The sequence below is a fragment of the Phyllopteryx taeniolatus genome, chromosome 9 (genome assembly GCF_024500385.1).
Source record: "Phyllopteryx taeniolatus isolate TA_2022b chromosome 9, UOR_Ptae_1.2, whole genome shotgun sequence".
NCBI lineage: Eukaryota > Metazoa > Chordata > Actinopteri > Syngnathiformes > Syngnathidae > Phyllopteryx > Phyllopteryx taeniolatus.
The window spans coordinates 5600626-5628274 of NC_084510.1; the positions used below are offsets into that span (position 1 = coordinate 5600626).

At 42.2% G+C, this 27649-nt stretch overlaps 1 protein-coding gene across 4 annotated transcripts in view; it reads right to left on the reverse strand.

Annotated features, from left to right (window-relative positions):
• LOC133483989 (contactin-4-like) overlaps positions 1 to 27649 on the reverse strand; it is a 266693-nt gene that overhangs the window by 36551 nt on the left and 202493 nt on the right. For 3 of the 4 annotated variants that reach the window (XM_061785986.1, XM_061785983.1, XM_061785984.1), the window contains exons 13-22: positions 18156 to 18331; positions 8062 to 8182; positions 7474 to 7632; positions 6728 to 6877; positions 4992 to 5062; positions 2680 to 2914; positions 2354 to 2469; positions 1348 to 1534; positions 1154 to 1266; positions 902 to 1070 (exon numbers count right to left, since the gene is read on the reverse strand). In XM_061785986.1, the coding sequence (XP_061641970.1) occupies positions 902 to 1070; positions 1154 to 1266; positions 1348 to 1534; positions 2354 to 2469; positions 2680 to 2914; positions 4992 to 5062; positions 6728 to 6877; positions 7474 to 7632; positions 8062 to 8182; positions 18156 to 18331 (1497 nt within the window). The remainder of the gene's footprint in view (positions 1 to 901; positions 1071 to 1153; positions 1267 to 1347; positions 1535 to 2353; positions 2470 to 2679; positions 2915 to 4991; positions 5063 to 6727; positions 6878 to 7473; positions 7633 to 8061; positions 8183 to 18155; positions 18332 to 27649) is intronic. The other variant, XM_061785985.1, reaches the window with a different exon arrangement.

The following is a 27649-nucleotide window of genomic DNA, read 5'->3' on the forward strand; positions in this document are numbered from 1 at the left end:
GTGCTGGTGCTTATGTCAACTCTGGGCGAGAGGCCGGATGTACCCTGAATTTGACGCCAGCCAATTGCAGGGCACAGATACACAAACAACCATTCGCACTCACATTCACATCTACGGGCAATTTTGAGTCTTCAATTAACCTACCATGCATGTTTTTGGAACGTGGGAGGATTACCCAGAGAAAACCCAGACAGGCACAGGGAGAACAGAACTCAGAACTGTGAGGCAGATGTGCTAACCATCGGCCACCGTACCGCCCTCAAATGTTCAATAATCATTATCCGCTAGGTTATATTTGCATATGGTAGTTTATTTATTTTATAAACAGCTGACATACAGAGAGGGATTTCTAAAATATTTTTTAAAGCCTTGGCCATGCACACAGAGATAAGCAGCAAAGAGACAGCAGTCCCCGACGTCTTTACTGATTTTTACTTTTATACATTTGCAGTTTCCCAAACACTTTCTGCTGGTCTGTGTTTTTGGTCTGTGTCACTTAGCTGAAGAGAACTGAAAGTGTTCCACAGTTCAGTTGTTCTATTGTTAAAATGTTTGCGATCGCTAAAGCAATTCTTAAAATTTTTACGATGGTTACTGTTCGATGTTGGAATGGATTATTTCAATTCCATTTTTCCAATGGGTGTACGGACAAACTAAGTGTCAACTTGTGTCTTGGAATATAATATATTTTGCCTTTGGAGGCGCCATGGTATTTTTGTAATACAATAACTTGCTGTTCCTTACTGTGTTTAAATTACACTAAGGTTTCATGTAGCACTTTATTCTTGTGCTCTCTATGCTCCTCCAGATGATGATCACTAATCTCTTCTGTTCAGGCAGCCAGCAGGGGGAGCAGATTATGCAGCTCAGCACAGAGGACACTAACTAGCTCTCCACTGACCTGGTATCCTTGGGATGGTGATCTGTCGACTACTGCTGCCTTCCCCTCCCTCGCCAAATGGTTTAATTTGGATGATATAATCCTCATCAGTGGGCAGGGAGAGCTCCACTGAGGTTGTGTTTGTCTCCATGACATTGGGATGGCTGTGTTGGTTCTTTTTGTACAGCACCTACCACAGTTAAATCAGGTCATTAGTTCAACAAAGCACAGTGACAAAGACGACCTGGAAGAAAACCGTAACAGGGTGCTTACTTTATAGCCTGTGACCTCTGATTCATTCTCCAGGGCTTTAACCTGCTCCCAGTTTAATATGATTTTGGAGTTGGATGTATTCCACATCACTTTTCCAGGAGGTTGGCTCGGTGCTGAGAATAAAAACCCACACACCTTATTTATGTCAAACAAAAGGTGCAAAGCCATCGAAAGCAGATAGACAAGCTACGTACGTGGTTTTTTGGTGGTAATGTTGACGGTGGTGCTGGGAGGTCCAGCTCCTGCAGTATTATACGCCCTCACCGAGATGTAATATGTGGTACTGCCTTTGACACCGTGAATAATAGTTGATGTGTGATTTCCCACAGTTGTTTGCACATTGGCTGTGTCTTCCTTTTCCTTTCGACTCCAGTACCTCAGCTGAAAAATCAACAAGGCAGAACAACTGATAGACTCAAACACCCAGACACTTTCAAAGGATTCCCCAACATCCTGTCAGTAAAATGCAAAATGGTAGATGTGAAATCAACCGGACAGTGTGTTACCTTGTGTATGTTTTTCTATGTGGAATGTGATCCACATGTGTCAAATGGACAAGTATGACAGTTTAAGGTGAGTGATGTGAAAAACAAAAATGGGAAATGAGTAAAAGGACCAAAATATTCAACAATCCCCTGCCAACAAATACTGATAACAGGTTTTCTTTGTCACCATGGTTGTCAGGGCAGAAACAGCAAGCACGCTTCACATCCCAAATATAATTTGACTTTCCTTGCAAGAATGGTTTGCTTAGACCCTGCTCCTTTGTTGACTTTTAGCGATCAACAATTTATATTTCTGTCACTTCATGCACTCAATGGAAGTAGCTCCTTTGTTCACAACTGAGTGTAAAAGCAACGTGTGAAACAGTGTTGTTGAATTCAAAGCAAAAATGTTCTTTTCCTTAAAACATCAGTACACTATTCAGCACAGGTTACAGCACTTTGGAAAGCAAGAGGGAAAAAAACCCAAGCCCTCAACCCAAGGCCTCGGGACTAAGTTGGGCCATTATGCATGCAGCAAGCTATTATCTCCTTTGCCCAAGGTATTGTACATCAGCCTAAGAAATTCATCAATAATACAAGAGAACAAGATTCCACCCACCTCGTACCTACACGTACACATGCACACACACACCGAGATGCATGCACTGAAAGCGGACATAGAGTAAACGAGACATAGTAGATCACTGTTGTTTACCTCATAGCCCAGCACTCTTTTCTTCCTGGCATTCCAAGGAAGAGCTTTCCATGAAACTTCAATCTGGGACGCTGAGAGGCTCTTGGCACGGACCCTCGAGGGCGCTCGGGCAGGTTCTGAAGTTGAAGTATAAAGACTTCAGAAGTAGCACTCAGTTGTTACGATCACTCAAAGTGGGAACATTAAAAGATCCCAAGTTCTCTGTTATTTTTTTCAGAAACATGGATTTCCTCTGAACCAGAGCCACTATTCTGAGCGGATACATGAACTGCTGTACAGCGGAGCCAGCAAAGCATTACATGCAGGATGGAAGGGAAAATTCTCACCTTCCTCTGCAGAGTTGATAGTGGTGACTTGTCCAAATGGACCTTCTCCCTCATTGTTGTACACCCCGACCTTCACATGAAAAGGTGAAAAGGGCTGGATGCTTTCGTTTTTGAAGACATATTTGGATGTCTCTGCGGAGGGTACAGCAGCCTGCATCCAACCTGTGGCACCATGGGGTCGAAAAGCCACAACATAACCGAAACCCGGTCCATTTTGTAGCTCTTCTGGAACAGGCTATGATGAAAACACACACAATGTACCGTACATATCAACCAGATCAAATGTGGCACAATCAATTAACATGTATTTAATACTTTAAAAATAACATTTCACATCTGCACACATTAATACATTTAAGAATCAGCATCACTGGTAAGTATGATGTATTTATTTTATAGTTATCTTAGATTAATGATTCTGAACTGCTCCTGATGACTTATGTGGCAATTTGTGTGCTATTATATTGCATTTTTGTATGGTGTTGATGGTTTCTATAATTGTGATGTCATAGTGGTGGTGTTAAAAGGTGGATAAAGTCCCCACTGAAGGCCTAGGTTCACATGATTTACATGCTTTCAATTTTTGCAGATGTCCATTTATTTCTTTTGACATTTATTGAGAAAAACAGTGGTGGCTTGAATATGATGCCTACTGTAAGACAAGTTTTGTTTTTTCCTCAAAGCAAACATAAAAACTAAAGTACTTTCTCTTACTTAGTGATGTGTATTTTTAAGACTTATGCAATGGGTTAAACCAGTGGGTCAGAAACTTTTTACTACAATTATCACCTCAAAAAAATACTTGGCCCTCCAAATACCACCGTAATGACCAACACTAAAACACAGTAGCATAGTAGGCCCAAGTGATCATCAAAAACTTTCATTTTCAATGTTATATTATTGGAAGCCACTGTAACACAGTTTGAACATTTGATTCAGTGATTCTTTCGCATACCACTAGCTGTAGCTCGTGTACCACTAGTGACGCTAGTACCAAATTTTGAGAACCACTGGGTTAAACACAGAGAACAAATAGTCTATAGGGTTTATTATAAAGCAATACAACTGACAAGAAAAATCGATTGCCACGATGGACAATCGATTGTCACGCGTTTTAACAGCCACTAATTGTCAGGTGGAGTTCGTACTGTGGTGCTCAGTCATAACTGCCACATCCATCCATTTTCTGAGCCGCTTCTCCTAACTAGGGTCGCGGGCGTGCTGGAGCCTATCCCAGCTGTCATCGGGCAGGAGGCGGGGTACACCCTGAACTGGTTGCCAGCCAATCGCAGGGCACATAGAAACAAACAACCATTCGGACTCACAGTCATGCCTACGGGAAATTTAGAGTCCCCAATTAATGCATGTTTTTGGGATGTGAGAGGAAACCGGAGTACCCGGAGAAAACCCACGCAGGCACGGGGAGAACATGCAAACTCCACACAGGCGGGGCCAGGGATTGAACCCGGGTCCTCAGAACTGTGAGGCTGACGCTCTAACCAGTCGGCCACCGTGCCGCTTTAACTGCCACATATGCCAATGAAAAAATGGCACATCAGCCACACTTATTGTGGTGTTTAAATGACACACAAGGGGCTTACTGTGTTGTGCCTGAACAGAGAGTAGGAAAAGAAGGTGGAACAAACTAAGGAAATTACTCTTCAGACTGCTACAAGCATTTTGAGAGTTTATTCATACGTATACTAATTGAATTCCTCCACCATGTGTTAAATATATAATACATATTGGAAACAAAGAAAAATGTGCCATTTAGTGGAGCACAGCAATCTGAGTCGCCACAGGCTACCATTACTGAATAGACAATAAACAGTGACTTGAATTTAAAATTTTCTTTTGATTTAGTTTAGATGTGAAAACTGGAAGGCAAAGCATAATTCCCCCCTTTGGTGTTTAAAGTCAGAAGCAAATTTCAAGGCTGAGTCAGAACAGAAGCTTGGTTTAAGCAGATGCGTAAAATTAAACTTGCGCATAATGAAACGTTACCAATGATTCTCAGGAGTTTCACAGCGGGGGCTTTACTACTTTGAACAGCCTGAATTATTACAGGATTCAAAGGCGCCTTGATGTAAGACAGAGTGAACAGCTACAATTTGGGGAAAAGGTTTAAAGGTTGAATTTAATTATCTTTTCAAAATGAATGTAATTATCGTTTCAAAACCATAAAATAATTTCCCCTCTACCCTGACAGGAACAGTCATTGCTTTACATTATAAAACACACATTTTCTCTGAAAATATTAGATCTGGCGTACCCCACCATGGGGTACCATGACAGGTCCCTAGCGTTCTTACCTCCCATGTGATTACTAATTCTGAACGACTCCCACCGCCACCACTCACGCTAGCTGGTGTGACCTTCGGAGCTGGAGAGAAAAAAAAAGAGCGATCAGCTTTGCCTTGTTGACTTAACGGGAAGCTGAAAAACGACATGGCACAATGCACAAAGTGATAACATTAAATACGACAGTGAGAAAAAGCATATTAAGATATTTCTTATATCTGTGACTGTCTGGAATATGCTTTTACAGTGTCTCTAATTCTAACACAATGTGTCCCAGAGGGTGATTGACCTAAGATTTGTATGTATTTCAATTTTACCCAAATAATACAAATAGATTACATCCATTCTCAAAATATGGACCTATGAAACATAGATCTTGAACAGGTAATGCTTTAAATAACACTTTAGTGTGGTCAAATGTCATGGGAGTGTAAATGCACATAACTGTTGTTAACATGATAAAATGTGTAGTTTTTGACATTTAGTCCCTCTTTTAGTTTAAAAATTGTGATTATGCTTTTCAAGGCGGCAGATGGAACCAAGCAACCTTGCATTGGAACATCAGTCTTTAGGGCTGCAACTAACATTTAATGATCAATTAATCTGTTAATTATTTTTTTTCGATTAATCGATGAATTGGATATATTAAAAAAAAACATTCGATCCTTTTAACCAAGAACAGGTCATTACTTAAAATTGAAAGTTCAGAAAATGCGCAAACATAAATTGATGTTCGAAAATGCGAATGTTGTTTTCTGAAATAAAAGCAGATGTTTGAAAATGTCATCTTTTGATCAAACAAAGATAATCAGTCTGCTTTTCCTGTACAGTAGGTCCACAGAAATCTGAGAATATTCACCCTTGAGAGGTTGGAATTCTGAGGATTTGGAGTATTTTAAGTTAAGCAAGGTCTCTGAACGATGAATCGATTATCAAAATAGTTGTCGATTAATTTCATAATCGATTAATTGTTGCACCTTTACCATTCTCATTCTCTGTTTTTATGGTTCTGAATTGTTGCTCGAGTTCTAGTCTTGGACCATCCATCCATATGATTTATGCATCTCAGCGTGACTGGGAATTTGGAGATGATTCCATTAGAGTGAGAGGAAGAGTACAACCTTGGGCCAACGTTTTTTGTTTGTTTGTTTTACTTTATTTAAACACAATTTATACGACTGCAGAGTTCACTTGAAAACTTGAATACAATATTAGTATACAACCAACAAATTCACATCGCAACACACCAGGGAGGTTACAGAGGATAGAAACAAAAACAAAAAAAGATTAAATATAAGAGACAAGATGTAACGGTAAATAATTTTTATATATACAAAAATTCAATGGATTTTGGTTTCTTCTGATACATTTGGATGTGCGAGTATAGAATTTTGAAAAAATAAGAAGGTTAATTAAATAAATTTGTATGTGTGTGTCTTTTTATATACAGTAATACCAAATAACACATTAAACTTGGGCCAGCTGCTTGAAGACATCTATCTTATGTACCATCACACAAACACTGACCAAGTTTTGGACCATATTTGGGGGTTCAGTATCTATGCTACATACGATACAATACTACTTTCTACAACACTTTGACAGTACTAAAGGGGGATCTGGGAGTCAACCACTTTCAATGACTTTTAACAAAAAGACAGTTGATGAATAGAGTAGGGAACCAACACTAAGGAAGTATTTTGAGGAGAACAAAAAAAGAGGGACTGGGAGTTAGTTTCTTACGTACAGGTCCCCTTTGTCTTGGCCTGTTTGGATGGCTTGCTGGGCTCTCCAGTCCCAATAGTGTTGCTCGCCAGGACTCGAAACTCATAGTCCACCCAAGGGCTCAGGTCTATTACAGTAGCTGTCAGACGGTGGCCCCCTACCATTTCAGGAACTGCAATATAACAAATGCTCCCTTCAATATCAAGAAACTTTGTGTAAATGTATGAGTACATCAGCTTCAAAATATGTTGACAGGTGGGGAGGAGCTCCACAGCATGTAGCTAACATAGGCCAGCAATAATCCCTTACAAGTACTGCTGTATACTGCACATTGCATCCCAACAAGTAAGGAAACTGCGAAACAACATAATTAATGAGGCTGATCCTAACTATTTGGGTGAAATTGTCCTTAATTCATAAAATATCAGTGGAGCAAGGTGCACAATACAGTATACACTGCACTATTGCAGCCAGGCATGGGTACTAAGAGTGCCATTAAAGAGGATATGGGGTGGAAAACACTATCCATCAGTGCTATCATTTAATGTCACTTGACAGTATCTGCACGAGCTACTGTATATCATCAGGATGTGATTCATGTTTCCCAGGAGTCTGATAAAATGGCAGCCAATGGTCACGCTACAATAGAGCCCCACTTGGACATGGGGTAAAAATTACAATCTACTATATTCTCACCAGAGAGGCAGAATAAAAAGCAGCCCCCTCTGTGAGATTGGAAGCAGCCACGGCTGGTTGGAGAGCGCTTACCTGTGGAGACAGCCTGCCACCCGAGGGAAAACGGTGTCCTGGCCTGGATGGTATATGCAGTAATTGGACTGTGATTATCAGCACCAGGCCTCCAGGATAGAATCGCTGTGGTATCTGTGATTTCTTCTACTTGGATCCTGGTAGGGGAGCCTGGGGGACCTGGAGATGGCATAACCAGGCGAGAGCGACGAGGGAGAAGATAGATGGAATGAGGGAGAGGGAATGTAAATCAGGAAGAGACAGAGAGATGATGGAGAGAGTCACATTGTTTTTTTTTAGCACCTGCGGCCACTATAGAGAAGTTAATTTGCTCTGAAACCGTTGGGAGAAATGCTGTCTCATTAGATGGTAAAAATGTTTCAACCTTGAAGAATAAATTACTATTTGGTATTTCTTTTGACTCAATTTTTTTCATTTAATTTGTGAGGCATAGGTGAGCACAGCAAACATGACCCACTAAGTGTCTTCCACTTTCGTCAGCTGTGGATGAATAATTAAACAAAAGCGTCTGAGACATGTTGACAAGGCACTAGTTTGAATATTCTTAGAGAGAGTGAAGGTGGAGAGCATACTTTTAGTTCTGCTTACCTCTGACAACCAAGTCAACAGCAACAGAGATACTGTCCACCTTCGTCTGCACGGCACATGTGTACTTCCCAGCATGCCTAAGCTGGATGTTTCGAATCATAATGTCTCCTGCTGAATGCTGCTGCCATTCAAATAAAAATCACACACAGACACATACACACACACATGGTAAACCTCTTTACTATGCTGCAAATTCTACAATTCAGCCACATGGGAGCAGAAACCTCATTTTCATTTTTGACTAGAAAAATAAATATGTAATTCCTCTAACAACCTTTTTTCTCCCCCAGTTTTCTACAAGGATCCACTCTATACAGTATTTGTCCTGTGACTTTAATTACACAAAAACATACAAGCACAAACAGCTTGTGCCTGATCCCAATATAGGTCTGCCTCAGATACCAGGAGCAGTTATGTCTTTAAGGGAGCAATTCCCACCTTTTCATAATTACAGAGTGGAGCAGAGCAGGACCGGTAATAAATTGAACACAGTTGGACAGCTGTGGCACAATGACAGCAACAATTCAGGGAAGTCGTTTTTTCGGTGTACTGTCCATGTCCTGCAATCTCTCAGCACCACAACCCTGCACTATATATTTATTTTAAACTATAATAGCTGAGTAATTAGAGAGAATTGATCGGTTAATTCGCCAAGTTTCCTTTTCTTATTTATTCCTACAGTTTTCTCTCAGCACCACAACCCTGCACTATATATTCATTTTAAACTATAATAGCTGAATAACAAGAGAGAATTGATCGGTTCATTTGCCAAGTTTCCTTTTCTCCTTTATTCCTACAGTTTTTAAAATAAGGTTTAAAAAAATAAGCCAGTATACCACATTTGCGCAATATGTGCTGCATACACACCCTCTCAAACATATTGTGAGTCTGGATGAAGGATGGCTATGTACATTTCCATCCATCCATTTTCTTTACCGCTTCTCCTCAATTGGGTCGCAGGCGTGCTGGAGCCTATCCCAGCTATCTTCGGGCAGGAGGCGGGGTACACCCTGAACCGGTCGCCAGCCAATCACAGGGCACATATTCACACCTACGGGGAATTTAGAGTCTTCAATGAACCAACCACGCATGTTTTTGGGATGTGGGAGGAAACCGGAGTGCCCGGAGAAAACCCAACCAGGCACGGGGAGAACATGCAAATTCCACACAGGCGGGGCCGGGATTTGAACCCCGGTCTCCAGAACTGTGAGGCAGATGTGCTAACCAGTCGTCCACCGTGCTGGGATGTTTAGAATTAAAGCGGATTTAATAATTTTAATTGAAACCACTTTTTATCATAGTCTTGAAAACTGTCAGATTGACATGACAGTAGTACACGAGTACAATGATCTGTAAAAAAAAAAAAAAAAAATAATAATAATCTGCCCTTTGTAGCTCTTGTAGCTTTCATGTGACTTTTAAGAAACCACTGCGCCCAAAGAAATACACCCTTTCAGAGAAAGAAGGCGTGACTGACCATGTGTCAATCATTTTCATATTTATATCAGTGGCAGTTGTAGCCCATAGGTGGTGCTGTGGTGGTGTCCATAGGTGGTGCTGTGGTGGTGCCCGAGAACTGTGAGGCAGATGTGCTAACCAGTCCTTCACTGTGACGGATGCTATGAAAATTACACTGGGGGAAGAAACTATAGTTTTAAACTAATTCAGGTAATTAGGTAATTGTAGTGTTTAGGGATGAATGAGATGGCAAATACAGCCGGTTGCATTGCATCTGTTTGTTGTTTGTGGTGTGTTGTGTTTTGTCAGTTTACATACAATTAGTTTTTGAGAAAATTATTTTGCACCATCAACATTTTGGCCTACACCTGAGAACATACGTACATTTGTTGCGCTGTTACAGTAAGTCACACACAGAAAGAGGTGCTCTTATCACTTGCTCAAGAAGATGCTTTAATAGCCAATTATCAGGAAGGTGATGGTGTTGAACGCAGAGCTGAAGTCCATGAACAGGATCCTTGTGCCGGATGAGTCCCATGTTGACTCCATCATCCACAGACCTGTTGACTCCATCATCCACAGACCTGTTTTGTTTGTTAGGCAAAATGTAGGGGATCCAGCAGGGGTCCTGTGACGTTCTTGAGGTGGTCCAGCCAAGGCATTCAAAGGACTTCATGACCACAGATGCCAAGGCGACAGGCCTGTAGTCATTTAGTCCTGAAATTGCAGGTTTCTTTGGTTCCAGTTCCAAAGTTCTATTGAAGATCTGTGTGAAAACTGGAGCGAGCTGGTCTGAGCAGACTTTCAAGCGGGAGGGGGACACACTGTCGGGCCTGCAGCTTTGTTGATCGTTCATTGTTTAAAGACACGTTTCACGCTGTTCGGAAAGGGTCAATGCATAATGGGGAGTCAGAGGTGTGACGGTGGTTGTCGGTGGTGCGGCTGGGTGAGGGTGGGGTGTAAAAGTGGCCCTTTTCAAATATGCAGTAGAAGGTATTCAAGTCTTCAGCCAGTCCTTTATTGTTCTCCGCTTGGGGGAGATGATCGCTTGTAGCTGGTTAGCGATTGTAATCCTCGCCAAACTGATGCAGAGTTGTTAGCAGCAAACTGTTTTTCCAGCTTGTCTGCATAATTTCTCTTGGCAATGTTGATTTCTTTTGTCTGCTGGCTTCTGGCCTGATTGTACAGGGCCCTGTCCTCACTCCGATAGTCCTCCTCTTTCGCCTGGAGAAGTTGGCGAAGTTTTATTGAACATGTAAATGTCTTTGTTGGTAAACACACACACAGACAAACATGTCTTCACAGAAGTCGAAGTAGGATGTAACTGTGTCCGTATATTCATCTAAGATGCCAGTTAAAGTTTCAAAGACACTCCAATCTGTGTAGACTCAACAGTCTTGAAGTTCCATCTTGGCTCCATTTCTTCACTATTTTCACCAAAGGCTTTGTAAATTTAAGTTTGTGCCTGTAAATTGGTATTAAATCAATAACCTGTGATTTTTGGTGCCCTGTACTGCTAGAATTCAGCATTACAACAAAGCGGTCCGTCGCTTTAATATGACGTAGGCTGTGCCAAGTCCAACTGTCCCCGTCTCCCCGTCTCCCAATGCCTCGCGGGTGAATATATACCAACGTAGTGTATAATAGAGCTGTTGAAACCCATAAGGGAAATAAAATGAGCGAGAGAAACTGTCAATACTTCAATACCCAACGTACATATATGTTCTATAACCACTGCGGTGTTATAGTACCTGTTAATGTAGAGACAAACACATACATTTCCGGGTTTCCCCCATTCAAATAATGTACATTATAAAGTAAACATTATTGTGTTTTACAACAATACTTAACTGTCATGGTCTGTGTTTTGGTTTGGGTTGTTTAGTTTTGTTCCATGTTTTCCTGTGTTCCATGTTTGTCGTGTGCTCATTAGGTTGTTGTCCACCTGTTCTCGTCTACTTTGTGTCGACCAATCAGCTCTCTCCATCCACTCGTGTCTTGTCCAGGTGTTCCTCGTTGTCTCGTCAATGTTTGTATTTAGTTCCCTGGTTTCTTTCAGTTCTTGTCGGTTCATTGTCGTTGTCACATGTCTTGCCATGTCATAGTCGCCAGTTGTTTTTGTCATAGTCGCCTGTTGTTTTATCATTGTGATTAAATATTATTATTTTGAGATTCCCGCACTCCTGCCTTGCCTCCCTGCTTCCCTGCAATTGGGTCCACCATGTTCTTGCCTTGCGTTCCTCGCCGTCGCCCTAACCATGTTCATGACAGAATGAACCGACCAGAACAGGACCCAGCGGGAAGAACATGGCGTCACCCTGGACGCCACCAAACTGCCTCCCACCGTCCTCAGCCTGCCATCCATACCTACCCTCCTCCAGTAAGGCCTATCATTCAGTCTTTTCTGTCCTTTTCCTCGGGTCCCCCCACTTGTCCTAGTTATTCACCATGCCCTACTATTGTACATCCACATGTTTCTTTAGATTCAGATTTTTCTGATTGTGAAGATGGCCCTGATTTAGTTAACCTCCTGTCGGATTCTGACTCTGACACAGATTTAGATTTTTCTGGTTCCTTCCCTAGTTTATCCCGTCCTCGTCAGTTTTTGTCACGTTTCCAACCCCAGTGACTCCAAATCCTTTCCCTCGGACCTTTTCTTGGGCACCCGTTTGGCCATCTACCCGGGACCGCCACGTGGTGGCCAACGGAGGCGCCCAAGTAAAGGCCAAATTTTGCCCCCTCGTTTTTTTCCCCCCTGTTCACAAATCACTTGATTTTTCACCTGTTCCCACACGTTGTTCCACGGCTCCAATTAAGTCACGTCTAGTCAAACCTGCCCCCAAGCCATGTTCAGTACCAGCCATTTTTCCTAGTTCACCTTCCCGAGACCTTGTGCACTCTTCCACTCCCGTACCCTCTACTCCCACACCTCAATGGCGGCAGGCTGAGGAAGCGACTGCAGCTCCCGTTCCGGCTAATCGGCAGCTGCGCCAGGCTCCCGTTCCTGCTCCTCGGCAGCTGCGGCAGGCTCCCGTTACTGCTCCTCGGCAGCTGCGGCAGGCTCCCGTTCCTGCTCCTCGGCAGCTGCGCCAGGCTCCCGTTCCTGCTCCTCGGCAGCTGCGCCAGGCTCCCGTTCCGGCTCCTCGGCAGCTGCGCCAGGCTCCCGTTCCGGCTCCTCGGCAGCTGCGCCAGGCTCCCGTTCCGGCTCCTCGGCAGCTGCGCCAGGCTCCCGTTCCGGCTCCTCGGCAGCTGCGCCAGGCTCCCGTTCCGGCTCCTCGGCAGCTGCGCCAGGCTCCCGTTCCGGCTCCTCGGCAGCTGCGCCAGGCTCCCGTTCCGGCTCCTCGGCAGCTGCGCCAGGCTCCCGTTCCGGCTCCTCGGCAGCCGCGCCAGGCTCCCGCTCCGGCTCCTCGGCAGCCGCGCCAGGCTCCCGCTCCTCGGCAGCCGCGCCAGACTCCCGCTCCCCGTCCCCGCTCCGGCTCCTCGGCAGCTGCGCCAGGCTCCCGCCACCCGTCCCCGCTCCGGCGGCGCTCGTCCAGCGGCCGCCACCCGTCCCCGCTCCGGCGGCGCTCGTCCAGCGGCCCCCACCCGTCCCCGCTCCGGCGGCGCTCGTCCAGCGGCCGTCACCCAACCCTATTGCCTGGCCCCTGCATTACCATTTGGGTTCGGCACCGTGGTCGTCCGCCTGAATGGCCCTGTAAAGACCCTGGTGCTTGGCTTCATGGACGACCTCCTGAACCGCTCAGCCAAGCACCTCACCTCGGATGGCCACCAGACTGACCTGAGGGGTGGACTCTGTACCCTCCTCCAGGCCCCCTTCCGCCCACCCTGGGTTGGTGACTTTTTGGTTGTTGTTTGGGGAACGTCTGGGATCCGTTCCTTTAGAAGGGGGGTACTGTCATGGTCTGTGTTTTGGTTTGGGTTGTTTAGTTTTGTTCCATGTTTTCCTGTGTTCCATGTTTGTCGTGTGCTCATTAGGTTGTTGTCCACCTGTTCTCGTCTACTTTGTGTCGACCAATCAGCTCTCTCCATCCACTCGTGTCTTGTCCAGGTGTTCCTCGTTGTCTCGTCAATGTTTGTATTTAGTTCCCTGGTTTCTTTCAGTTCTTGTCGGTTCATTGTCGTTGTCACATGTCTTGCCATGTCATAGTCGCCAGTTGTTTTTGTCATAGTCGCCTGTTGTTTTATCATTGTGATTAAATATTATTATTTTGAGATTCCCGCACTCCTGCCTTGCCTCCCTGCTTCCCTGCAATTGGGTCCACCATGTTCTTGCCTTGCGTTCCTCGCCGTCGCCCTAACCATGTTCATGACACTTAACTATATTCATATTGTACTTATGAATAACAAAGCAAACTCTGTGGCCAAAATGTACGTGGGGGTATACGAACGTTTGTGTCTCTCACCGGCTGTTCAACCCGCTTCCAGCTTTTTATGGTTTAATGTGATAAAGTACAACATACTATTTGTTCAGCATCAAATACATGTCCACATATCCAATGGGGGGTCGCTTCCCGGACGTAGATGTTTTTCACTTGTCGTCCTGCTTTTTTTCCTCTTTTCCCATCTTGATCATGCTTTTCGTGTCATATCTCCGGAACTCAGCTGTATGTCACCATGTCCGTAGGGAGATTCAGGACTTCCCCACGTCATGACAGGTGGTGAAGCGGCAGCAACGTTACGACGCTCAAAATTATGATCAAATGGATAAAAATTCTCGAAAACCATATTGCTGGGTCACTAGCAAGTTACCTTACGCACACATTAAAAGAAATGAGATAAGGATCAAACATAGCAATAAAAACAGACCACTCAGGACGAGACCACGTGACCACCCACACAGCTGCTTGCAGGCAATGGATCCTCGAAAAGAGGTAGATGTTCATTTGCGGCAATTTTTGTTTTTGTTTATACAGCAATTATGATTATTTTCTGCTACAGAAACGCAAAATATTTTCAGTGAGCTTTTTACAAATGTGCTCTGCCCATACAGCTCATTTCCATGCCGTCATTTCCACTACGTCACTTGGGGTGCGCCACTAACTGGGCCAGCGTGGGAATGTATACGGTAGACACAAAATAAATAAAAAAATAAAATCAGATATTGAAAAATTCAGCAAGACGTTAGAGAAGCTGACAGGCTTAATCAGCATTGTATCATCTCCTCTAGTAGTGGCTCGATGACAATTTTTTTAAACAAAAAGGAGTTGGGATTGCAGGTTTAAGTGAATTACACAGTGATCAGAAGAGCCCGAACCTGCACGGGGAACAACACGGTACGATGTGCCGCTTGTTTTTAGGGATTTTTGTGGTTGAGTTGTTTTACTGTATTTACAAACATCAAAACACAATAGACAACAGACCACATTATAACTGCAGGCACAGCAAGCATACATATAGAGCAGTGATTTCCAACCTTTATGGAGCCAAGGCACATATTTTACAATTGAAAAATCTCACGGAACACCAAGAAACAAAAATGTCACAAAGAGTGGATACATTAATTACTGTATGCACTTCCTGCCATCTAATAGAAGAGCATTTATCTGTTCTGTCTGCCACTATGCCTCACTGGCATAAATAGATGAACAAAGATACATTATTTCTTGTAAATAAATATTTTTTTGAGCAATTATTTTTTTGAGCAATTAAGTAAAACCTGAAGAGCGCTTACAGCACACTAATGTCACTAATGTACACTGGTTGAGAATCCCTGATATAGAGACGCTGATGAATAATGTTAATTAACATGCTTAAAAAAAACAGTGGCAAAAATAAGAACAGAAATCAATCCAACAAAATATGAACTAGGCACTAAAATAAAACAGTTCAATAGAGTAAAAACAGTAAAACCCGTAAAACCAATACACCGAGTAAAAATAATAAAATGTCAGATAATAGTGATCACATCGCTCCATGAAACAAGATTTCGGAAGGATCACAGTGATGCAAATGCTGCCATTATGGCTAGTGGTTGACATTACATAAAAGGAAATGGAACAAACAGAGATAGAAGCAGTTCTGCATATGACAAACTTTTCATGACTCAGCAATGGCGTTTTAGAACGGACTTAATGGGAAAAATATATTAGGGAATTAGATATATAATTAGCATAATTTATCCTGGCGGTACGGTGGACAACTGGTTAGCACATCTGCCTCACAGTTCTGAGGATACGGGTTAAAGTCCGGCCCCGTCTGTGTGGAGTTTGCATGTTCTCCCCGTGCCTCTGTGGGTTTTCTCCGGGTACTCCGGTTTCCTCCCACATCCCAATAACACGCATGCTAGGTTAATTGAAGAATCTAAATTGCCCGTAGGTGTCAATGTGAGTGCGAATGGTTGTTTGTTTGTATGTGCCCTGCGATTGTTTGGCGACCAGTTCCGGGTGTATCCCGCCTCTCGCCCGAATATAGCTGGGATAGGCTCCAGCATGCCCGCGACCCTAGTGAAGATAAGCGGTACGGAAGATGAATGATTGAATGAACAATTTATCCTGGATCCTATAATGACGGTATAGTATCTGAACTTAGCTTGGGTATTAATTTTTCTTGTGACTTTTTAATTTTACTCCCTATATTTGAAAACAGATATCTGCACTTTCTACTCCTTACATTGTCAAAATAGGCTTGCGGCTTGTGCAATGACGCTACAACGTAAAGACAAAAATAGAGAGAGGTCATTCAGCCACAGTTTGATTGAGATCTTGGGATCTTATGAGGGGGAAAAAACAGGGACTGAAGCGACATGGAAGAACATGAACCAGGGAGCAGTAACAAGGATGACACAACAGATTCAGAGAAGCACAATATTCCCCATCCATGGCATTATTTAAGAGACTTGTTTGAGTTTGTCGGCTACAACTATGATTTGTGGTGAATGCATTGTGTCTTGTGCCAGCGTAAAACCCACCAGCTTCTGGCATTCAAAAATCTCAGTTTAATATAAAAAAAAAAAACACATGAAAGTAATGTGTATTTTTCAGTTGTTATCATTAGCTAATTTATTTATTGAGTTAGCAAAGATATGGGAAAGCATTGTTTTATATCATAAAAGTCGAGTCAACGCCAGCTGGCTCTAAAAGAACAGCAAGCAACGTACATTTTTTACCCCCTTATCGGCACTATGTAAGGTAAGATAAGAGGGAACCCATTTCGTGTCCAGATAAGTTTTGTTTTTTTGTTGTGCCATCAAAATGGGAATTGTATATGATTAACAGTAAAAATTAATTTAGCATGAGTGTCTGTAATACACTTGTAATACTGTGTGCTACTTTTATTAACGTAGCACACATAATTTTAATTAGTACTTCTACTTTTACCAGAGTATCTGTACCTCTACTTAACTAGACAGTCTGAGTGTAATATTTCCACTACTTTTGAGTTTGTATATACAGTATATAGAATGTCCATCCATCCATCCATTTTCTGAGCCGCTTCTCCTCACTAGGGTCGCAGGCGTGCTGGAGCCTATCCCAGCTGTCATCGGGCAGGAGGCGGGGTACACCCTGAACTGGTTGCCAGCCAATCGCAGGGCACATAGAAACTAACAACCATTCGCACTCACAGTCATGCCTACGGGCAATTTAGAGTCTCCAATTAATGCATGTTTTTGGGATGTGGGAGGAAACCGGAGTGCCCGGAGAAAACCCACGCAGGCACGGGGAGAACATGCAAACTCCACACAGGCGGGGACGGGGATTGAACCCCGCACCTCAGAACTGTGAGGCTAACGCTCTAACCAGTCGCCCACCGTGCCGCCTATATATATAGAATGTGTCAATGAATATAACAGACTACAGGAATAGAATACGACTCCAAAACATTTCAGATCATGTTTATGTGGGTGACTGTTCATTGCGCAAACATGCGTTGCTCACGTGGTGGTCATATGGAACGGACTGTTGAGCCGGTGTTTTATCACATTGTTGCATCTGGCTAACTTAAGATGAAGATGTGATAAAAGTGATAACTACAAAAGTGGCAATAACTGCAGATAAGAAACTGAGCACATGTGCATGCAAGGATTTCCCTCTGCCTGTCCTCGTCATCTACAGGTGTGCCAGGCAAAGATTCCCAAAGGTTCTTGCACACACTACGGTATATTGTTTCCAAAAGGGTGACGCTATGTAAGGAGGGATAAACTGTCTGCCTCCATAAATATATTGTAAAGTCTAGTTTATCTGCATCCTTATATGATATGTAGATTGTGTGGAGAGTTGAATAGATGGGTGTTAAAATTGCAAATGTATTCAATAAACGTATAGAATAAGAACAAGAATACAATAAATGTATTCTTGGCTCTGTTTAATAATGACCCCTCTCAATGGTGATCACCTGGTTATATGTAGAGGTTTCAAAATGTTTGGGAAGGACAGAGTTGGTTGGATGTTGGTGTGGTTGCATGTTGCATGAAAATAATTGGTGTTCCAGCAAGACATTTTCCTGCTCTTTTGGCTGCATTGCTCCCGGCAAACCTTGGCTGTTCCAGCCAAGTTGTCAAGTTTAATTTGGTCTTGAACACAAACTATTCCTTTTTTAGTATTGTGTCATGGTGTGAGTTATCATTCATCATAATGCTCAGAATCACAGTTGACTGAATAAATATTATAGTAATTATAAAATGTCCCATCTTAACTTACACCGCCGACTTTCTCAAAATATCCTCCATGGCTGCCAAAGTGGATGAGCTGCTCATTGAAGAACCAGGTGAACATGAGCTCCAATGAGGGATCGTGGCTCACTTGACAAGGTAGGACCACACTCTCCCCCACAGTAACATCCAGGGTTGCAGACAGAGTGGTGATGATAGTGGGCTCTGGAATAAATAATAACAACATTGCAGTTACATCGAAGACACTACTTTTATAAGTAATGAATATTATTTACGACAGAAAGAGAAGATGGTTTTGCCAAAAGCTATGCTTTCCATCATCTATATGAATGTGTCAGACATTTAATAGAGAGACATAAGGGAGTGAGCACATAGCACAGCAAGTAGCTTACAAAGCTACAATAGCTAGTATTTGTTTTAGCCTGAGCTTATGTCTGCTGGGAGTTTGAGATGTGTCTCTCCTGCATTCTAAGTAGTCACAATGAGTCACTGTCAACTCAGCCTTTAGCCTGGAACTCCTCTAGATACTCCCAAAGCACACTGCAAGAAAAACAGTAAACACTAGCGAACACTTCTTTGAGCAGTTGCTGTTCTCTTCTGAAACCTGCAGTGCAACGCAGTGGCATCACCAGGGAATAAGGCAAGTGTCCTCTATCTGCACTTAGGCACATGTGGCACAGGGGGAGGGTGAAGGACATGAGAGAGACCAGATGAGATAGCTTTGTTCATCAAATGAACAACAACCTTCTCCCTCTGGGGTGTGCTGCGATTACTTTAAATTGCCACTCACTCTGCACATAAGACCCAACTAAGCTTATCAAATGATACTTGGACAGGTATAGATTAGAAAGTGCAGGAAAAGCATAGCCTTCATCAACAATGAATCCAAATGCACAGACAAATGCAATACACACTTTGATGGCAATTAATGAATCACTATTTCCAATGTCACTGAACAAATATATTTGCTGTCAGAGAAAAGTGTTGACCAGTATTGAACAGTAAGCTGTTTAAGCTGTTTGTACAAAAACATAAGAATAAAGCGTTGCTAGACCTCAACAACTCTGTATTATTTTGGACCAACACCCCAGTCTCACATGCCCCACTGCATGAAGTGTGTCAGCTTTGTATTGTATGTAGAATTAAGTGTGTGTGTCCGTGTGTGTATGTGTGTGTGTGTGTACTTGCCAAGTCAATTACCAAACCTTAACCCAATAGAGCATGCATTTTACCTCCTGAAGAGGAGACTGATGGGAGAAACTCCCAGAAAAAACAAGACCTGAAAGAGGCTGCAGTAAAGGCCTGGAAAAGCATTTCAAATGAAGAAAGCAACAGTTTGGTGAAGTCACTGGGTCGCAGGCTTGATGCAGTTATTACAAGTAAGGGTTATGCCACCAAATATTAAATGTTATTCACGTTAAGTTAATTTAATAATGTCTGTTCCAATACTTTTGCTCACTTAAAAAGTGTGTGGTTTCAAACAAAAGGTGCTCTGTCCTGAGTTGTTTAACACATCTAGATGTAAATACCATACTCATATTCATCCTTTAATCTGGAACCCAAATGTCTTCAAGTATACAACAAAAACAAAGGAATTGACCTTGCCGTTCCAATACATTTGGAGGGGAGATATATATATATACACACACACACACACACATTTTATGAATCCAGCTCACAAAGCGATAGTGTAGAAACAAAAGAAAACCCTCAGGAAGAATCTGCAGGGACACATTTACTGTCAGGGATAACTCCTCTGCCTCCCCAACTCGGTAACATGCTATAAACCTTTATTTGCTTTTTTATCTCTCCAGTGGGGTTGTTGCATCTTCCTCTTCTCTCACATCAACTGCTGTCCTCACAGTTTGCGTAGCCTGATCTCTATAAGCAGCTCCAGGGATTTACTGTGACAGATGAGGGGAATGGGTTCCCTTATTACGCTCCTGTCACCATTTCTGACAGATTATATGGAAAGCGAGGTTGGTTACATGGTCACAGAGTGGGATTTTAAGCATATTTTGATTGATTTCTGTCACGTGTAATGCCTTGTTGCCCTTTGTCACTACAAATGAAAGGACAGTAACCTGCATGGTTAGCTGGGTTAATTAGAGACACTGACACCATTTGAGTGACTCCTCGTATGTGGATTACGCCAGTCTCTCATTATTCCAATATAAATTAGACGTACCCCTGCCATTATTTTTATCACCTGTAAAACACCACAACATTCATTGTACTGTAGCGTAATTAACCAAAATACTGTAACTAAACATGCTAACTGAAATGTCAGTTGTTCTGTCTCATTATTCTCAACTTCCATTTTGAAGAAACAATACAAAAATTAGTAAAATTTATAAATTATTTATCTTTACTGCCCAGACCGCGGTCTTTCATAAAGAGAAGAATGTCCACAAATCCTTGTTGCAAGTGTACTTCACGTATCATACTTTTAGGTTACCACAAAAAGCAATTGCCCATTTTCTACCTATTTCCTGGCATCTTGAAGATACCTCCGCAATATAAATAGTCAACCCTTGAAGGAAAATTTCCGGTGGTACGCCATTAAGCATCTCTCCAGCAACCAGACCAGCTTCCAAATTCCTTAGTGTGAAAGAGTGTATTGGTCTCAATGTTTTGTGCCCAGATCAGGTCTGACCACCCAGTCCCCATGCCAGATCCTTATGGAAAAAACATCACTGCCCGTATGGAACTTTCACTCATTATCTCTGATTAAATCAGCAAACTGAATGATAGTGTTAATAAATAAACAATTGACAAATTGAAAAAAGTGACTTTCGAGCAGGAGCCTGAAGAGTTGAGCTAATACTGACTGTTATTTAGAACTCTTCATAATTCTCTCAACCTCAGTTAAGGCCCAGTTCCAGTTGAACAAAAAACTTCCACCACCATGCTTCACATGGGAATGCTGTTCTTTAAGTGATGAACAGTGCTAGTTTTGCACCAAACATATCTTTTGGTATTATGGCCAAAAAGTTCAACCTTGGTTTCATCAGACCATAACAAAATCTCCCAACACATCCACTGAAGGAGTGCGCTGCCTACCAGTGTAGCTGGTTGCTTGAAAGGTCCAAGAAGACGGAATCTGCATTTCATCCAGACTCTTTCTGTATTCATCGATCCCAGACAAAAATGCAGCTCTTTTTCTGAGAGTGAGTTCTCATCGCATTATCAGCATAATGCATGCATGCATTAGAATTTGGAAAGAGTTATGAATTTAACATTAGCAGGAAATTTACCCTTTTTATTTGAGCTGCTTTCTGATACCAACCGCCATACCGTTTTCCTTTTTTGTTACATCTCATAAGTCGTGCCCTGTATCTTTCATTACCCATATACACTGTACTGTCCCATTGTCATATTCACTCATTTACTCCTTCCGATTTATGCTACACTATGCTACACAAACCTTTTTTTCCACCAAAATCTGTTTCAATTGCAATTTGTAAGCAAACAGTTCGCAAAAATAATTTACTTCAGAAAAAAATAGCAATATTGTCAAAAATATTTAAAAAATAAAATGGAATAGAAGAGTGACAATACTATATATATATATATATGTATACTAAAACTATACAGGTATGTGCCCTGCGATTGACCCAGTTCAGGGTGTAGTCCGCCTTTCGCCCGAAGTCAGCTGGGATAGGCTCCAGCGTCCTGCAACCTTGAACAGGATGAGCGGTATTGAGAATGGATAGATGGATGAACTATACAGGTGTGTATACAGCGGCTGAAATAAGTATTTAACACGTCACCATTTTTCTCACTAAATATACTTCCAAAGGTGCTATTGACCTAAACATTTCAACAGATGTTGGGAACAACCCAAGTAATCCATACAAACAAAGAAAGTTGAACAAATAAGCTCATAAATGAAGTTGTGTGTAAAAATGTGAAATGACACAGGGAAAACGTATTGAACACATGAAGAAAGGGAGGTGCAAAAAGGCATGGAAAGCCAAGACAACACCTAAAATCTATATATAATCAAACACAATCCAGCCCCTTGTCAGTGCAAATGAATATCAGCTGGTTCAGTCCTAATTGATGGCCTAGAAAAAGGTCTCATTGCCAAGGTGTGAATCAAGATATATCGCATGATGGGTAAGAGCACAGAGCTTCCTCAATCATATCACCATAAAAATGCCTTGATCAAGTGCTCCTCGCAAGATTTCTGACAGAGGAGTGCAAATAATAATCAGAAGAATTGTCCAAGAGCCAAGGACCACATGTGGAGAGTTTTAAAAAGACCTGGAATTTTCATGTACAGTTGTCACAAGGAAATTAGTGAGTAATGCACTTCGCCACCATGGCCTGTATGCACGCTCATCATGACAGACCCCATTGCTTAAAAAAAAAAACATGTCAAAGCTCATGTAAAGTTTTCTGAACGACACTTGAATAAGCCAGTTAAATACTGGAACAATATAGTCTGGTCGGATGAGAGCAAAATTGAACTCTTTGGATGCCGTAATGCACACGACGTTTGGAGGAGAAATGGAACTGCACAACACCAAACCAACAGGGAAAAAATAAAGCTGCTAGAATTGCCCAGCCAATCACCTGACTTTAATCCAATCGAAAATCTATGGAAAGAACTGAAACCCAAGATCCATAAAAGAAGCCCACGGAACCTTCAAGATTTGAAGACTGCTCGTGTGGAAGAATGAGCCAAAATCACACCAGAGCAATGCATGTGACTAGTTTCTCCATACAGGAGGCATCTTGAACCTGTCATTGCAAACAAACGCTTTTGTACAAAGTATTAAATAAGTACCAGTTGGCGTGTTCAATACTTTTTACCTGTGTCATTTCACATTTTTACACATAACAATTTCTTTTGGACTAACTAACGCTCCAGCTGTGTTCCAGAACTTTTTCAATGATTTCCTGCGTGACATGTTGAATGTGTATGTTTTTGTATATTTAGACGATATTTTGATATTCTCCCCTGATGAGGAGACTCACATCATTCATCTCCGTTCTGTGTTGCAGCAGTTACTGAAGAATGAACTATATGTCAAGGCTGAGAAATGTGAGTTCCACAAGGCATCCGTTTCTTTTCTGGGGTTCATGCTGGCTCCAGGTGAAATCAAGATGGACCCTTGCAAAGTTGATGCCGTGACTAATTGGCCCAGTCCCACGTCACGCAAAGACGTACAAAGGTTCTTAGGGTTCGCTAATTTCTACAAAAGGTTCATTAGAAATTTCTATTCTATAACCTCGCCTTTGCATGATCTTACCTTGCCACACAGACCTTTTGTATGGAACCCGCTTTGTCAGGCAGCTTTACAGAAACTTTACCGCTTTACCTCCGCTCCCATCCTTACTTTGCCAGATTTCAAACAGCTGTTTGTGGTAGAAGTTGATGCGTCTGATGTCCTTATAGGAGCAGTGCTCTCCCAGAAATCTCTTAAGGATGGTAAGTTACATCCTTGTGCTTATCTCTCCAAAAAACTGACCTCAGTCAAGAGAAATTATGACATTGGTGACCGTGAACTGCTGGCAGTCAAGGTGGCTTTGGTGGAGTGGAGGCACTGGCTAGAGGGGGCACATATTCCGTTTTTAGTATGGACAGATCACAAGAACCTGGAATATCTTAAGTCTGCTAAGAGATTAAATGTGAGGCAGGCAAGATGGGCTCTGTTTTTCACTAGATTCAATTTCACGTTATCCTACCGACCTGGTTCTAAAAATGGTAAGCCAGATGCTTTATCACGCATTTTCTGCGCAGAGAATTCTTTGTCCGACCCTAAAACCATTTTGCCCAAGTCATGTTTCGTTTCTGCTTTTGTTTGGGACATTGAGACTGCGGTAAAGGAGGTTCTGGAGAACACTCTTAGCCCAGAAAATTGCCCTGAAAACAGGCTTTATGTGGTTCCGACCTTAAGGGGAAGAGTCATCCCCTGGGCTCACACTAACCTGTTGACAGGTTCTCTAAAATGGCTCACTTCATTGCACTCCCGAAACTCCCCTCAGCTAAAGACACTGCAGAGTTAATGATACACCAGGTATTCAAGTTCCATGGTTTCCCCAAGAATGTGGTGTCTGATAGGGGTCCCCAATTCATTTCGCAATTTTGGAAGGAGTTTTGCAATCTCATAGGTGCTACCGTCAGTCTGTCATCTGGGTTTCACCCTGAAACCAACGGCCAAGCCGAGAGGCTGAACCAGGACCTGGAGACTGGGCTCACAGACTCTCGCTTCACAGGAGCCGCAATCCTGGTCTCAAAAACTGGTTTGGGTCAAATTCTCTCACAATTCCCTCCCCTCTGCATCCACTGGTCTATCGCATTTTTACGTTGTGCATGGTTACCAACCATCTCTATTTCCTTCCATAGCTCCAGAGTCCACAGTTCCAGCGGCATTGACCTAGGTGAGACGCTGCAGGAGGACCTGGGAGCGAGCCCGCCAGATGCTGCTGCGCCAGAGACGGTCCTACAAAACCGCTGCTGACCGTCGGAGGACACCGGCCCCGAACTACAAAGTGGGTCAGCGAGTTTGGCTCTCTACCAAACATATTCCACTCCGGGTGGAGTCCAAGAAGCTCGCTCCCAGGTTCGTTGGGCCCTTCCCCATCACAAAGATCATCAACCCTGTCACCGTGAAGCTTAGGCTCCCAAGGTCGATGCGGGTCCACCCTGCTTTTCACGTCAGCCTACTCAAGCCAGCCCGGGAGTCCCCTCTGGGCCAAAGAAGCCAGCGGTGTTTCTGTGTGTTGTTGATAAATGTTTTTTGCTTTGCATAGTAGAGTTTCAAGTTGCACTTACGGATGTAGCGCCGAACTGTATTTACTGACATTGGTTTTCTGAAGTGTTCCTAAGCCCATGTGGTGATATCATTTACACATTCATGTCGGATTTTGATGCAGTGCCGCCTGAGGGATCGAAGGTCACGGCATTCAATGTTGGTTTTCGGCCTTGCCGCTTACATGCAGTGTTTTCTCCAGATTCTCTGAACCTTTTTGATGATATTATGGACTGTAGATGATGAAATCCCTAAATTCCTTGCAATTCTACGTTGAGGAACATTGTCCTTAAACTGCTCGACTATTTTCTCACGCACTTGTTCACAAAGAGGTGAAGCTCGCCCCAGCTTTGCTTGTGAATGACTGAGCAATTCAGGGAAGCTCCTTTTATACCCAATCATGGCACCCACCTGTTCCCAAGTTGCCTGTTCACCTGTTGGATGTTCCAACCAGGTGTTTGATGAGCATTCCTCAACTTTCTCAGTCTTTTTTGCCACCTGTCCAAGCTTGCCACCTGTCCCAGCTTTTTTGGAACGTGTTGTAGCCATCAAATTCTAAGTTAATGATTATTATTGTGATTATTATTGATATATGTTTAACACAACGACCCAACTTCATTGGAATTGAGGTTGTAAATTCAGCAAGTGTATCTCTAATAAAATGCAATTAATCTGCTAATATCCCCCCAGTGTTGTCATAATGTGGACATTAACAAGGCTCATTTATTGTGACTGCTCCTCCTTTGCTGTTTTCGAGGTGACTCATTTACGCCAGGATATTTAGAAAGCTTTCTGACAGCTATTTTTCAGCATTCATATTACCGAAGTCAATTGGAATATAATACTGTCATCTCCCATAAGAGCTGCTCCGAAAACACACATTTATCCCCCACTAAATTGGTTTCCAATTCTCACTCAAATAATGCATGTAAATTATGTCTCATTTATCAGACAATATCAAATGTGACAGAAAGGCACAGAATCATATTTGTACATCAGCTGCAGAAAACTGCATGTACATATGATGATGGAAAAGGAGCAAATGTGTGTCAAATAAACCCCGACTACCTGATAAAGCAAAGTACATAACTGCAAAGTCTATTTATGCTGAGAAGACATTACCAGGCTCCATTCCTTGCAGCTTGTTTGGCAAATCACACATGCAGACATCAATCTGAACCTGCAGCGAGCAGCAGTTTCAACATGGCCCCTAACTGCCGGAGGGTAGAGGCAATAACACAATCATATCATCATCTTGTGTAGAATTACAAAGATTGTGTGATTGACAGACATAAAGACAAAAGGAATTCATTATGATTTCTTTAAAAACACTGCACCATATTCCCTGGCCCAATTTTAGCTTTTCTTAAATTCTACACAGGTTTCATTTTTGTAGAAGATTTCTCAATTGGGGGGAAGAGCGAGGGATTGTCAAAAATCAGCTGAAATGTGCACTCAAAGCTCTCTTCCACATTCGTGACTGCTGCTGACTTTCTAGCATTCATAATTTATTAAATCTGTTTTATAATTCAACAGAGAAAAGGAAACATCTTGATTTAAGTAATCTACGATGACACAGTTGGACCAGAATGTTCGCCAAATTTAATGATGGGAGGTGGATTTTTTTGTGTGTAAAAATATTTATTCAATATTTATCATACATGATTGGCTTTAATGTGACTATTGATGTTCACGCAATTTATTAAATTATCATACAAATCTGAAAGTAATGAACGGGAGAGTACAATTCATTCAATGGGCATGTGCTTTCTAGAAGACACATTGCAAAATATTTCCCAGATAGTCCTCTTACGAGAAACAAAAGTTAGATAGTAGAGTGAAGAGGGTGTGGCTTTTTTTTCCATACTGAGTGAAAACAACTGTTACAACAATTATTGCTTTACTTTCTATAGTTTAGGTAAGAGGTTCTGAAACTTTACCACCCCAAAATATATTTAGATTATATTTCTTATATTTATTTATTTATTATATTTACCACCATGGCTGACATTAAAACACAGTCCAAAAAATACAGAGGCTGAGGTTTTAGTCCTAAAAATGACATTTACTGTACCTAAGTTGTATATAATTATATACAAAATATTATATATGTTATTTAATTCAGTGGTTCTTTCATGTACCACTAGAGAGCGCCCACGTATCACTAGTGATACTCATGCCACACTTTGAGAATCACTGGTTTAGGCAGTTGGAAATTATTGACATCATTTAATTAACACATTTTCATTTGTTGACCCTATGGTGATTAATCTTCTTTCTTTGACAGCACAGTACACAACCAACTGTGCTTGGATGCAATTATACTGAACAACATAACCACTTACCGGACAAGTTTGCTGAATTGTTTTGTTGAGTCTTGACGAAATGTTCAAATATTCCAATATTCTGTTGCAATATAGATATTAATGAACAGCAAACTACCCCCCCCCCCAATTTCCTGAAGCCAGCATATAAATATCAGGAATCTAATAAATCCAATAAATAAGGCTGACAACGAAGGTCAAAGCAGAAAAAAATAAATAAATATCATGAATGAAGCAGGCAATCTTAGTGAAAGCAGCTCACAGGGAGGGTATAGTTCACTAAACATGTTAGCAAGTCCCTGAAAAACTAGAGGGGGTTATGATACTATCCCCTGTTGAAAAAGAAAAGAAAGGCACGCACTTTATACCCAGTTCACATAAATCTTTAATGAAGCATAATAAGTCACAGCACCAGAGCAGCAATGCAGTCCCCA